Source organism: Daldinia childiae (genome assembly GCF_008694065.1).
Source record: "Daldinia childiae strain JS-1345 chromosome Unknown Scaffold1, whole genome shotgun sequence".
NCBI lineage: Eukaryota > Fungi > Ascomycota > Sordariomycetes > Xylariales > Hypoxylaceae > Daldinia > Daldinia childiae.
Window position 1 is genome coordinate 481,974 of NW_022984642.1, and position 13,258 is coordinate 495,231.

The following is a 13,258-nucleotide window of genomic DNA, read 5'->3' on the forward strand; positions in this document are numbered from 1 at the left end:
CATTGACACCCACATCACAAAACATATACATAAAGATAACACGTGCAAATATACCGACCCAAAACCACAACACTCTGTATTGTGATGACCGAGCCTCTAGTATAGATCGTAACAAAAACTAGGTAGATGCCGCCATGATATTACTCAACCAGGCACAAATGTCAATCCGGACAATACCGGCCGAACGTAAAATAAAAATAAAAATAATACTCTATACGTAACAAAACCGCAAAACCCCAGAAGGGCACCTCCGGGTCCCGTGTCTTATTCTATCGTCATACGAGGTATCCCATCCCGTGTAAAACGCCGCCTAATGCTTAGCAGTGACCTTATCACCGGTCAGCTTTTCAACGTAACTCTTGGCCCTGTTTCACGGTTCTAGTTAGCAACGTAGTTCTTGTTCTTTTCCGCGCCGGAAGTAAAGAAGAAAGAGAAGAAAAAAACTTACATATCACCCATAGCCACCATGCAAACCGTCTGCCAAACGCCTAACCCAATACGCGGCATTACGCCGCGGTACAAGCCCTTGAGACCGTTGGACTCGTAGATGTATTTGAAAGTGTTTCCGACCGTCATCTTCTTGGGACGGTTGGGATCCTCCTTTTTGCTCTGCATTTCCACGCGGATGACCTCGATCGGCTGGTTCCAGGCCGAGAGGCCACCACCTAGAGCAGAAGCGGTAATCTTCTCGACCGCGCTAAGCTTCTCGCCGTTCTCCTTCTTGGTGATGCGGCGGATGCCCTGTTCGGCCAAGCGCGATAGACCGAAGCGCGAACCCCAGTTGGTCATCTGGCGGATCGCCACGGCGTTGACACCGCGATTGATGCCCCGGATACCCTCCTTGCGGTAGATGCCCATGAACGTCTCGAACGTGCTCGGCGGCTTGACGCCCGACGCCGCTAGCTTGTGCTGCGTGATCTCGACCGTTTTCATGCAGGTGCAGAAACCCATGGTGGCATATGCCTGTGCGACACCACCCGTCACACCACCGATGATACCACTACCAAAATCCGAAGCGCCTGCGACCCGGGCATAATATTCAGCTTCGGAAGCGACGAAGAGCAACACGGCGCCCTTGGTCGAGGCTTCGATCCAGGCCCAAGGAATGAGACCCTGGTAGACTGCGACGGGGAGACTACATGTTAGCGGTGTATTTTACTCGGATGGGGGTTTCAATGGCAAAGTTATGGAGTTGATGGCGACTTACATCCAAAGACACCGCCACGATTCCAGATGGAGCGCAGAGCAGAAGCGAAGGAATCGCCTCTGTTCGCAGCGAGATGGGTCTTGCAGACCTCCAGGGGCTGGCCGAGCGTAGTGACCTCGAACAAATTGAGGCCGGCGCCGAGCAGCAAGTTCGAGAACTTGATGGGCTTCTTCTCCAACTTGTTCTCCGTCAGAGGGGGGACGGCCCCGGAGGCGGCAACGGTGGCGGTGGACATTTCCAGATAGGATTCGTTTAACGGAAAGGGGCCTGACCAAGGCAATCGGGTGCTTCTTCGCAAGTAGGAGTAAAAGGGAGGAGGGGGGGGGGAGAGGACGACGGATTAACCTTTCGAAGAAGATGACAATTGACGTTGAGGGATAAAAAAAATTAGAAGATGGATGGATGGATGGTAAAGTTGATTTTGTGAGACGGGGAGAGACGGGGAAGTCAAAACGCAAAGGCAATAAGGGATCGGAGTCGGGGGGTTTCTCAGCAGAAACGGGCGTATGATTGGTGTCGGTGAACGGATTACGATTGCCGTAAGCCTGCAGTGTACTACGGAGGGAGCTACGAGGGGCGGTGGTCAGCAAAGCCAGTTAGGTTAACAAGGTCAAGAAGCCTCGGCCGAGTAACTCTAACCACATAATAAAATTTTCCTAAAAACATAGCAAAATCAATTTCACGTAAGATAAGCCGATATAACACCACCTATTTAATTTATATTAAGATTAATATTATTTTTTAATAAATCTATAATTTTATATAATTATATTTAATTAAATTTAAATAAATAAATAAAATAAAATAAAATAAAATAAAATAAAATAAATAAATAAATAAAAATCAATTTATTTATAATTAAATTTAATATAAGTTTATATATTTAATTAAAATAATAATATAAAAGCTAAAACTATTAATTTAATTGATTATATTAATTTAGCCATTAATTTTATTACTTTACAAATTATTAAAAAAATATAATAAATATTTATTACTATTAAATTATAGATTGTTAAAGTTATTAAAAAAGTTTCGGAAATTACTGTTAATAGTTTTATAAACTTTATAACTTATAAAGATTAAATATAATATTAAACTTTATTAACGTTAAGGTTAGTAATAAAGATATTATATATTATTATATATATTATTATTATTAAAGTAATTATATTACTAAGGTTATTATTTATTAATTTATTGTATTTAATTAATTTTATTAATTTTAAATTAACGTAATTAAATTGGTAATAATAGCCCTTTATTAATTAATCTTTATTTTATACTTTTATTAACGTTAAATAAGTTTTATATTTAAAGTTGAAGCCTTATTATATAACAGTATTTAATAGCTATTATAATTAATTTACCTTAAAACTTAATTTTAAGGTTTTAGGATTATATTAAACTTATATTTTTTGGGATTAATAAAGGCAATTTTATTTAAATTTTACTATAACGTTTTAAAAAATAACCCTTTAGAATATACCTTTTGGCGTTTATAATTTTAAAATACTTTAAAATTTTAAATTTTTAAATTTTTTATTTTATCCTTAATTAAATTTAATTTGCTATTAAAATAAAACTATTAATACCTTTTAATATTAGCTATTTTAAAGGTTTATAACTTAACTGGATTTAGTTTATTTTTTTTAATATATAATAAGTTAAAAAAAACGTATTTATAAAATAAATCCTATTATTTTATAAATAAATTTTTATAAATTAATTAAATAATATTACTATAATATTAAATTAAATAATTTTAATATATTAATTTATATTGTTGCTATATTTGCTTTAAAACCTTAAGAAATATATAATATAATACGTTATAAAATATTTTTATTTAATAATATTTAAAAAAATTTTAAGATTTAACTATTTAAAATTTTAATTTGTATATAATTTTATAATTAATATAAATTTTATATATTAAATTATATAATATATTAAAATTACAATAACAATATTTAATATAACGTTTTAAATATTTATATATTACCTTAAATCAATTAATTATTATAATCTTATAATTATGTATTTAAGATATAGTAAATTTATAATATTAATTGCGTTAAAAGAAGTAATATTAAATTAAATAATTAATAAACGTTATATAAAAAATTAATTAGTAAAAAAAACTTTAAAAATATAAATATTTTAAAAAAAAAAATATAAAATTTATAAAATAATTAAAAAAATAAAGTTTGTATACTTTATCGCCTTTTTAATTAAATAAATAATAGATTAATAAAAAACTTTATTTTAATGTATAAATTTTATAATTAGTTAACCTTATTTAAAATATTATAAAATTTTTTAATATTAAAAATTAAAAATGTTATAATTATATATACTTTTATCCAAAATAGTTATATTATGGTATTTTATTATATTTAAGTTAAAATAATAATTAAAATAGTAAAAATAAATATTAATAAATTATATTTAATAATTTTTAAACTTTAAATTAACTTAATTTACTTTTAAAAAAAAAAATATTATTTATATATTTAACGTTAAAATTTCTTTTTTAATAAAGTTTATATAATCCAAAATATTATTTTTGTATTTACGTAAATAATAGTTTTCTAAACTTTTATAAATCCTTTTTAAATATTAAGCCATTTTTTTATATTAAAAACCTTTTTTTAAAGTTATAAAAAAAGATTTTAGCTTTAATATTAATGGTATTTTCGTTAGTTTTTAACTTATTTTTAACTTTTTCGAAATCCTTATTACTTTTATTACCTTTGTTATTTTTGTTGCTGGTAAGCCCTTTATATAAAAGAAAGTTTAAACCAAATTAATTATTATTTAAAACCGTTTTATTATTAATAATACGTTTTTTATTAGTTTTAAATAATAAATTATTTATTATTATTATTAATTTAACCTATTTTTTAATAATATAATAGGTAATGTTTTTTATAATATATTATATATATAATTATTATAATAATAATATAAATATTAAATTAATAACCCTTTTAAATACCTTTAAAAAATTATTTAATATTATAATAGGTTTTTGAATTTTATACTATATTTATAACTTATTTAAATACCCTAATTATTATATAAAATTAGCTTTAATTTTATTTAAAATAAAATTAAAAATAACGTAAAAATTAATATATAATAAAATAATATTAATAATATTTAACAATAACATATTAAATCAATTAACTTATATTATATATAAATTAATATAAAATATAAAATAAAACTATTAAATAAAACTATTAACATTACCTTATACATATTATTAAATAATAAAACCTTAGAATTATATTATTATATATTAATATATTATTTAAAAGTTTAAAATAAATAAGTTACTTTTTTAATTATTAAATTTATATTAATTTTATAATTAATATTGTAAATTTTTTTATATTATTATAATTTTTTTATTAATAGTTAAATATTTATAAATTTTTTTTATATTTATTTTTAAAATTATTACTTAATATTTAAAATATTATAAAGTATAATAATAATATTTTTATTATAAATTGTTATAAATAACTTATTACTATTAATATTTAAATCGAAAAAATCGTTAGGATTAATTTTAAGTTTAATTTTTATATAAAGTTTTAAATTATCAAATTTAAAGTTATTGCCTAATAAATAATAAGCGATATTATTTATAATTAAAAAATCTATTTTTAATAACTGTAAAATAGTAATATTAAAATTATATTTATTTTGTAAAAATTATCAATATTTAGTGTTAATTAAATTAAGGTTTAATTTATAATTATAGATATTATTTTTAATAACAATAAACCAAATATTACGTTTTTTATTATATAATATTATAATTTTATAAAGATAATTATATTTATATAAAACTTATTAACAATTATAATTAATATAACTATTTAATTGTTTTAAACAATTATATAAATATTAATAATAATAAATATAATAATTTTTATTAAATTTACCTTTTTTAAGTTTTATTTTTAAAATTTTAACAATAAATACGCTAAATTTTTATTAACCAATAATATTGCAAAAGGTTTTATCAACTGTTTTATATAATATAAACAAAATCTATAAATCGTATTAAAATAACAATATCCTCTTTTTTAAAACTTTTCTTAAAGTCTTTTTATAAATAAAATCTAAAAACTTAATTAGAAAATTTAAATAATTTAAAACTAAAAAAATTAAGTTAGTAATATTAATTTAAAGCCTTATATAATAAAATAAGGTTTTAATTAATAAGGTAATTATAATAAACCTTAAAGAAATTATCAACATTAATTAAATAAATAATATATTTTATTTATTTATTTATTTATTATTATTATTATTTTAAAAAATTGCAATAGTTTTAAAATAAACATATATAATTTACAATTATGTAAAATTATAAATTTATTAAAAAATAATATTAATCTTAATATAAATTAGGTAGGTGGTATTATATTAACTTATTTTACGTAAAATTGATTTTATTATATTTTTAGGAAAATTTTATTGTATAGTTAGAGTTACTTGCCTCGGCCGCATATGGTGAATGATAGGTACCATTAATATATTCTAGCGCCTGTATTTAGCCAATGGAATAGGAATTAATACCTACTAGCGTTAACGTAGGTAACCACTTGTAAATTAGATTCAATTGCTTTATTACTGGGCAACTTGAAATATCATACGGTCAATTATATAGATTCATATTGATTTCCTATTCCTTTTTTCAACAATTCGAATAATATATTCCGTATTTTTTCAACCTGACTTCAGCTGACAGGATTGTTTTTTTCTTTTTCCAAGCCACTAAGTATTACCAAGCTATATAATAAATAAGTATAGCAAGTACATCAGCACTATCTCCGGGGCCTCAGATCCCTCGGGAACTTTGTTGAACGCTCTCTCAACAATTGCCAAGATCCCAGTGATACGCACGCCGCCCGATAATCTCGCAGCTTCCCCATCAACCAACCATGTTTGCTAGCTTAATTCTACCTCAACAAGCTACCCGGGTTTCCCCCAAATCTCCCAGATTTTTTAATATTCTATTAATATCGTTATCGTTAGATCATCGGCTTCGTACATATATGCAAGTGCCACCAAATTGATCGAATCTGCTAGACTTACACTCCATATGGCTTTTGATGGCTTCTACGAAGTTACCTATTGATTTGATGAACTTAAGTATGTTCACAATAAGTGGAATGTTGCAAGTAGTTAATGTTCAATTGCATCTACCTATACAAAATTCAATCATGACGTATTATTATACAAGTGCAGCTTTTTGGTATCGCTAGGAGAATCTCTAATTCAAACCCCCGTGATACACCACTGCTCTCGGTAGACCGTTCTATTTCCGTTTGTGAAACATGCTCTTTTCAGACGAAAGGAAAAATGCGTTCCTCATTCCTTATAGCTTCTGGCAGATTTCGATCCACTTAGCAGTAGAGAAACTCTTGGGCCTCTCAATCGGTGCACCAACGGCACGGTCGATGATGAGCTGCGGTAGCACACCAATGGCACGCGAGACACCGAATAGGACAGTGTAGTAGTTAGCCTCAGTCAGGCCGTAGTACTGGAGGAGGACACCAGAGTGAGCATCGACGTTAGGGAACGGGTTCTTGGTCTTGCCGTGCTCGGTTAGGACCTTGGGGGCGATCTTGTAAACCTGGCTGACTAGCTGGAACATGGGGTCGTTGGGCATCTTCTCTAGGGCGAATGTTCGCTGAGCGGTGTATCGGGGATCCGTCTTGCGGAGAACGGCGTGGCCGTAACCGGGAACAACTCGGCCGGAGTTGAGAGTGGACCACAAGTATTCGGTGATCTTAGCGTCGCTTAGGTCATCACCAATTACCTTCTTCATCTCGGTAAGCCAGTTCAAGACCTCCTGGTTGGCAAGACCGTGAAGAGGACCAGCAAGACCGTTTAGACCAGCGGCGAGCGATAGGAAAGGAGAGCTCAAAGCACTGCCAACAAGGTGAGTAGTGTGGGCGCTGACGTTGCCACCCTCGTGGTCAGTGTGGATGGTCAGGTATAGTCGCAACAGCTCGATGAAGTCCTTGTTCTCGCCAAAGCCCAGCTGGTTGGCGAAGTTGAAACTGTAGTCCTTGTCCTTCTGAACCTGCGCAACCTTTCCGCCCTTGAAGACATTCTGGTAGATGCGAGAAGCAATAGTGGGGAGCTTGGCGATCAAGTCCATCGAGTCCTCGAAGGTGTATCCCCAGTAGTCCTTCTTGTTGATACCCTTGGCATAAGCCTTGGCGAAAGACGAGGTGTGCTCAAGTGCGGTGACAGCAAGGGAGAACTGCGCCATAGGGTGGAGGTCGGTAGGGCAGCGGTCGATAAGCTCCTCGACGAACTTGGGAATATCGGATCGAGCGGCCCACTCAGCAGAGAGGTCGCGAACCTGTTGCTCAGTAGGGACCTCGCCGGTCAGGAGCAGCCAGAAAAGACCTAGAATAATTAGCCGGCGCCCTTTACATCACGAGAATTTTTTTTTCATACCTTCTGGTAAGGGCTCCTTGCCGCCGGGGGCCTTGGGAAGAACTTCCTGGCACTCGGGGATCGTCTTGCCTCGGAAGCGGATACCCTCCTCGGAGTCAAGGACTGAACCTTCCCATACTAGAGCTTTAATTCCTCGGGCACCACCATAGACCTGGTCGAGGGTGACCTTGTCGATGACCTTAGAGCCATGCTCTCTGTGCACGAACCATGAGCTTTTGTGTGTGGGGCAATGTATTTTTAAATATTAGAAACCTACTTTCTTAGGGCCTTGATCTCTTCAATCTTCTCGGGGAGTAGCTCGGCAAAGCGCTCCTTCAAGGTCTGGATGAATTGGTAAGCTTAAGATGCTACACAAGGCAATTGGAATTTTACTTACCTGGCTTTTAGAAGAAGAATAGCATCGTGCTGCGTTGAACGCTGTGGTACGGACCGCAAAATTGGGGGCCCGCAGCGTAGTTCGAAAGGCAGAGGAGCTTAGACGGAGGGTAGACGCCATGGCTGATGATGCAGCGCGAAGCAATTAAATTATGATGGTGAAAACAGGAAGTTGGAAGAGGTAATAGGGCTTCGTGAAAAAAGGATAAAAAGAATGATGAAATGCCTCAAGAGTGAAAAAGTATCCTTTACCTTGGTTATTGGTTAATTGACTGGGTGACGGACTAGGGTCGGTCTCGGTTGGATGGGGGAAGCCCGAAGAAAAATTTAGCGGGTCCGGCATCTGTTGCGAACTACGGAAGGGTACCTGATTTTATCCTATATCTACCGCCTATGACACATGTACATATTCTATCACTACGTGCTTTCAACTTTCCCTTAGGTCGCTGCCAATTGGGGCCGAAGCCTCACCAAAAACTTACTACGGCAGAAAGGATGAACCAATAGAAGCTGTTTTTGCGGATGTTTAGTGCCCGCATATCCGCGAATAGAACCTGTGTAAACGGCCTATTTTTCCCGATATGTAGCCTTCCCATCACACGCACACGTCCCCTACTTGCCTTGTGACGTTGACGTCAATTTAGCTTCACCTTTTTTTTTTTTTTTTTTTTTTGTATATGCATACCTACATATAAAGACAAATATGCAAGCAATTCTCTGTTCGTTGGGAGAAGGAAAAAAAAAGTTGGTTGCTACGATGTAGTACTCAAATTAGATGTGTATTATTATGCCTTGTTAAGATCAGTCTTTGCAAAGCCTCTACAGTTTGTTCGGGTCTTACGTGAGTAGGATCGAGAGTAGGATTAGATGCCCGACAACGGTGGACAGCTGTTGTTGAATACATTCACCCTGCATTATGTAGTGATTTAGCAAATACTGCCCTCTTATTCTTATATGTATTAGCGGATAATCCATGATAGATAGTAATTGAATTATATGAGGCTAGTGAATGATATGGATAGTTTGAAGTATAAGACTTGAAGTGTTTGCTTAGTTGGACATATATCCATATTAGTCCCCTACTTGATAACAATCAAAACACGTATTGGTCACATATTACTACCTGGGGTAACATCTCATGCGCTATAACATACCTTGCTGTCGTAGAGAACGTGTGTAATATAAATCTACTGGACGGTCACAAAACATATTATTACCTAAAGCTCATGCAAAATTTGGTTCTGATCTCGATTGTAGGATAGGTACCTAAGTACTAAGGTAGCGCAAGGTACCTAGGTAGCGCTAAAGCACCAAGGCAAGTAAAGCGTAAGGCAAGTGCGAAAAGAACAGTGGGTACTTGTGGCTGGGCAAGTACGAAGTGCTCCCTCAACCCCCCACCTCTGCAACACGCGACTGAAAAAAAAAATCTTGCCAGCCAACAAGTTAAAGCTTTTAGAACTTGCGGCGTCTCCTCTTTCCTAAACACTTCCCACCCCATCCGCGGTAAATATCCCACATCAACTTTTCATCGCATCGCATCAACACCCTGTAAATTTTGCCGACTTCTTCATATAGCTGTATCAAATTGATCGCGCCAGTATCTCAATCCGCGCCACTATTCTCAGCTTACCATAACAGCACAGTCAAGTTTCTAACAAACAATCGACACTCGTACCGGGACCAAAGCTCCCCCCAGGCCGTAGTAGAGGTGCAAAAAAGGCTTTAGTGGTGTTTCTCACTGTCGCATCAAATTACTCGGCATCGCTGGACATTTTCATCATTCATTCAATCGTTACTACATTGAAAAAGGACACTTGGAATTCATCGACTTTTACCTAGATTTGCCTTTTGACGGCTGTAACTCGTTAGGTCGCGGCAAGAAAAATACAAGTAATCACCCGAAAAGCTAGACGAAGCAAAGATAAAACCAACCCTCTTAATACTTGGGTGACTATCGCGACTCTATCGTATATCATTACACAGGTGCTGCGAGCCTGTTCTCGCTGTACATTGTGTGCTTGCCGTTCTCTCCAAGTATTCAAGAGAGCTCTAGAGCAATCATGTCGTCGCCCGTAACAGAGCTTGAGGCTGGCTTGAATGCCATGCAAAATCTAAAACCACCCGGAGTTACCCAATCCCGTATTGTGGCATTGACCAGCTTGTGTGTCGACAACGTCCAGGTAAGACTAGACTGCACAACTGCGCACGTCGATGCATCGGCGCACGTATATGAATAGATGCTAATTTGGTTATCTACGTCACAGTCGGAATCCGTACTCATCCAGAAGATCTACACCCACTTCAAGAAAGCCCCCGCAACTCATAAGTTAGGAGTGCTCTACGTCGTAGATTCCGTAACTCGCAAATGGGTTGACCAAGCCAAACATCAAGGTCAGCCTATCAATAGTTCTGCAAAGGATGGAACATACGCTGCTGGCGTGCATAGAGTAACGGAACTGCTTCCTGTGCTTATGAATGATATCTTTCAGAACGCCCCCGGAGAACAAAAGGTACGCTTTATCATACATTCGTCGTCGCATACAGTTCGTAGTTTTGGCGATAGCATCTGCTTCAGTCACGATGCTCCTAGGATAAGCCACATCTAGTCGTGCTATTTCCTAGTGTTAGGCTATATCTCTATTGCCATTACCATTGCCATGGTAACTCGCTGCTTGCTGCTCGCGCCTTGCGCGCCTACGGGCTTAACTGACTAAGACACATTTTTTGCAACATTGACCTAAAAGAAGTACTTACCTAACCGTTCCGTATAGGATAAGATTAAAAAGCTCATTGACATCTGGGAGAAAGGCCAGACATTTCCTCGGCCTATGATCGAGTCATTCAAAGAAAAGATGAAATCGTTTGCTGCGAAAGGTAGGTTTCCCGATCCTAAATTTGACATTTGACAATAGAGAGAAACCCCCCACTTCTTCACCGTCTCTTGCATTGTTTTGAGGTCACATATCTGACCCTTGTTTGTTCTTGTAGACGAATCCACCACACCGGTTGGCAGTCCTCCTCCCGGCCCTGGTCTACCTGGTCTGACCGAGAATAAGCCACATGCTGTCGAGGCTCCGAACGCAATCATGGAGGCCCTCGCCAACATTGCCCGACAAAATGTCACAGCTACGCCCACCAACAACAACAACGTTCAGGCTCCAGCTAGCGCGTACAGCGTACCGCCGGCACAGACAAGTGCAGCTCAACCTCCTATTCTTCCCCTAACCCAAAGCCAGCCTCCTGTTTCTTATTCAGCACCACCTCAACAACCTGTAAATCTACCGGGCATGTACCCGTTCCCTCAACCAGGTCAAGTTCAGACTCAGGCTCATACCCCTGTGCCCCAGGTGAATGCTAGTAATCAAGCCGCGGGCTTTCCAGGTGTAGCTTCTGCTGTCCCTGCAGCACCGACTCCTGGTATGGACCCCAGTGTCCAGCAGCAGGTTATGTTGATCAAGCTTCTCGCCGACCAGGGCGTGCCGTTCGATAAGATTCCAGCCATCATAGCTAGCATGCAGAGCAACAGTATCTCTACACCCCCTGCTGCTAATCCAGCTGCAGTACCCCCGGTAGGTCAGCCTCCGTATGCTGGTTTGTGGGGTCAAGGTGGCTTTCGACCTGAAGAATCACGTGACCACGAATTTCAGCAAGTGAGATCTCCAAATAGATATCGCAATCGTTCGAGGTCGCGTTCACCTCAGCGTCATTGGGATGCGCGTGATTCTCCTCGTGGTCGCTCTGATCGTGAATATGGTAGTTACGGACGTAACTCTCCTGGTCTAGGACGTACCGGAGGCACCGGTTATCGACAGCGTAGTCCTGGACGCCGAGGTCGTAGTCCAAGCCCTGCACACGGCTTTCCCCAGCCTACGGCTAAATGGGTTGAGTTTGACAGGACTATCCCTCAGGGTCACATCAAAGGTAAAAAATAACTTGTATGTCTATTGTAATCCTATACACTAACACGGTTTCTAGTCTTGAGTAGAACGTTGTTCGTAGGGGGTGTCACGTAAGTCACATATCTATTCACGAGGAAATGCGCTGTAAACTAACTAATGCGCATAGTTGTCCTGAGAGCGAGTTGCGTAGTGTCTTCAACCGCCATGGCCAAGTACAGACCTGCATCGTCAACAAAGACAAGCGTCATGCATTTGTTAAGATGGTCACCCGTCGAGATGCCGTGACTGCTAAGGAGGCTATGGAGAGCAGCACTTTTAGAGTAAGTAGTGTCGAGAGTTATTATCACGCCTTGCATTACTAACGTGGAGACAGACTCGTTGGGGAGTAGGGTTTGGTCCTCGTGACTGTAGCGACTATCAAACAGGCATTAGTGTCATACCCATCAGCAAATTGACCGAGGCTGACCGAAAGTGGATGTTGACTGCTGAATATGGTGGAAGTGGTGGTCGTGCTATCGAGTCAGGCATGGTAGTTGAGGAGCCAGACATCGAGATTGGTGCTGGTGTCTCATCGAAGGCCATCAGTCGCCGCATGCAGACTGACAAGGGCGGAAGACACGGGCCAAAGTCCAGCCGTGGCCCAGGTGACAGCGACGAAGGAGACCTCACCCGATGGCGACGAAACCGGGACCCGCGACAAGAGGATGTTCAGAGTGACATGAATGGACTTACTACCGGACCGGCTGTCCCGGCGTTCCCTTTCGGTATCGGAACAGGTCCCAACGGAATGCCCGTCTTCCCTCCGGGATTTGCGTTTCCAGCGCCTCCTGCCGACCAATAGGACTGGTCGAATGAAAATGGGTTTGGAAGATACTAATTGGGTTGAATTGGTGTCCGGGTCTTGGTACCCACTAGGCTTCTAGGGAATTCTCAAAATTTTCTCTCCGAATAATCCTAATGGACGGTTGCAGATCGAGATCATTTTCAATAGTACAAGCTGCAACCACTTTACGAATCACGTAGCATGGAACGGCGTTGGTGGTATTTTGCGTTGGGCCTCATAGGACCTTTAGTTAGGCGCAGGTCCTCGTTGATATTGACGTCACATTTATACTAGGTTAGTCAACTTCGAGTATAGATCGATGGACAGCTGCATCAAAGGAGGGGGGAGGCTATGTTTGGTTCATTGTATTCCTTTTCTTCATCTTCGCGACTTTGGCATTGCCTTGCACTATCAAGTAAGACAATGCTGATACAGATTGCATAATGTATAGTATTCAGC

The 13,258-nt window shown here is 37.3% G+C and overlaps 3 protein-coding genes across 3 annotated transcripts; 1 reads left to right on the top strand and 2 right to left on the bottom strand.

Moving 5' to 3' along the window:
• Window positions 1-310: 310 nt before the first annotated feature.
• On the bottom strand, window positions 311-1,442 carry GL218_00113 (Citrate/oxoglutarate carrier protein; the record flags this gene model as incomplete). The annotated part of the gene is made up of 3 exons (XM_033576525.1): window positions 311-365; window positions 449-1,121; window positions 1,208-1,442. 3 exons carry the CDS (start codon window positions 1,440-1,442, stop codon window positions 311-313), a joined length of 963 nt encoding a protein of 320 aa, XP_033442306.1.
• A 5,166-nt stretch (window positions 1,443-6,608) lies between these two features.
• Window positions 6,609-8,198, bottom strand: GL218_00114 (Citrate synthase, mitochondrial; the record flags this gene model as incomplete). The annotated part of the gene is made up of 4 exons (XM_033576526.1): window positions 6,609-7,651; window positions 7,703-7,896; window positions 7,959-8,023; window positions 8,079-8,198. The coding sequence occupies 4 exons, from the start codon at window positions 8,196-8,198 to the stop codon at window positions 6,609-6,611; spliced, it is 1,422 nt and encodes a 473-aa protein (XP_033441589.1).
• A 1,939-nt stretch (window positions 8,199-10,137) lies between these two features.
• On the top strand, window positions 10,138-12,817 carry GL218_00115 (Rpb7-binding protein seb1; the record flags this gene model as incomplete). The annotated part of the gene is made up of 7 exons (XM_033576527.1): window positions 10,138-10,257; window positions 10,342-10,587; window positions 10,849-10,951; window positions 11,066-11,998; window positions 12,053-12,086; window positions 12,143-12,296; window positions 12,350-12,817. The coding sequence occupies 7 exons, from the start codon at window positions 10,138-10,140 to the stop codon at window positions 12,815-12,817; spliced, it is 2,058 nt and encodes a 685-aa protein (XP_033441587.1).
• Between the last annotated feature and the right edge of the window lie 441 nt (window positions 12,818-13,258).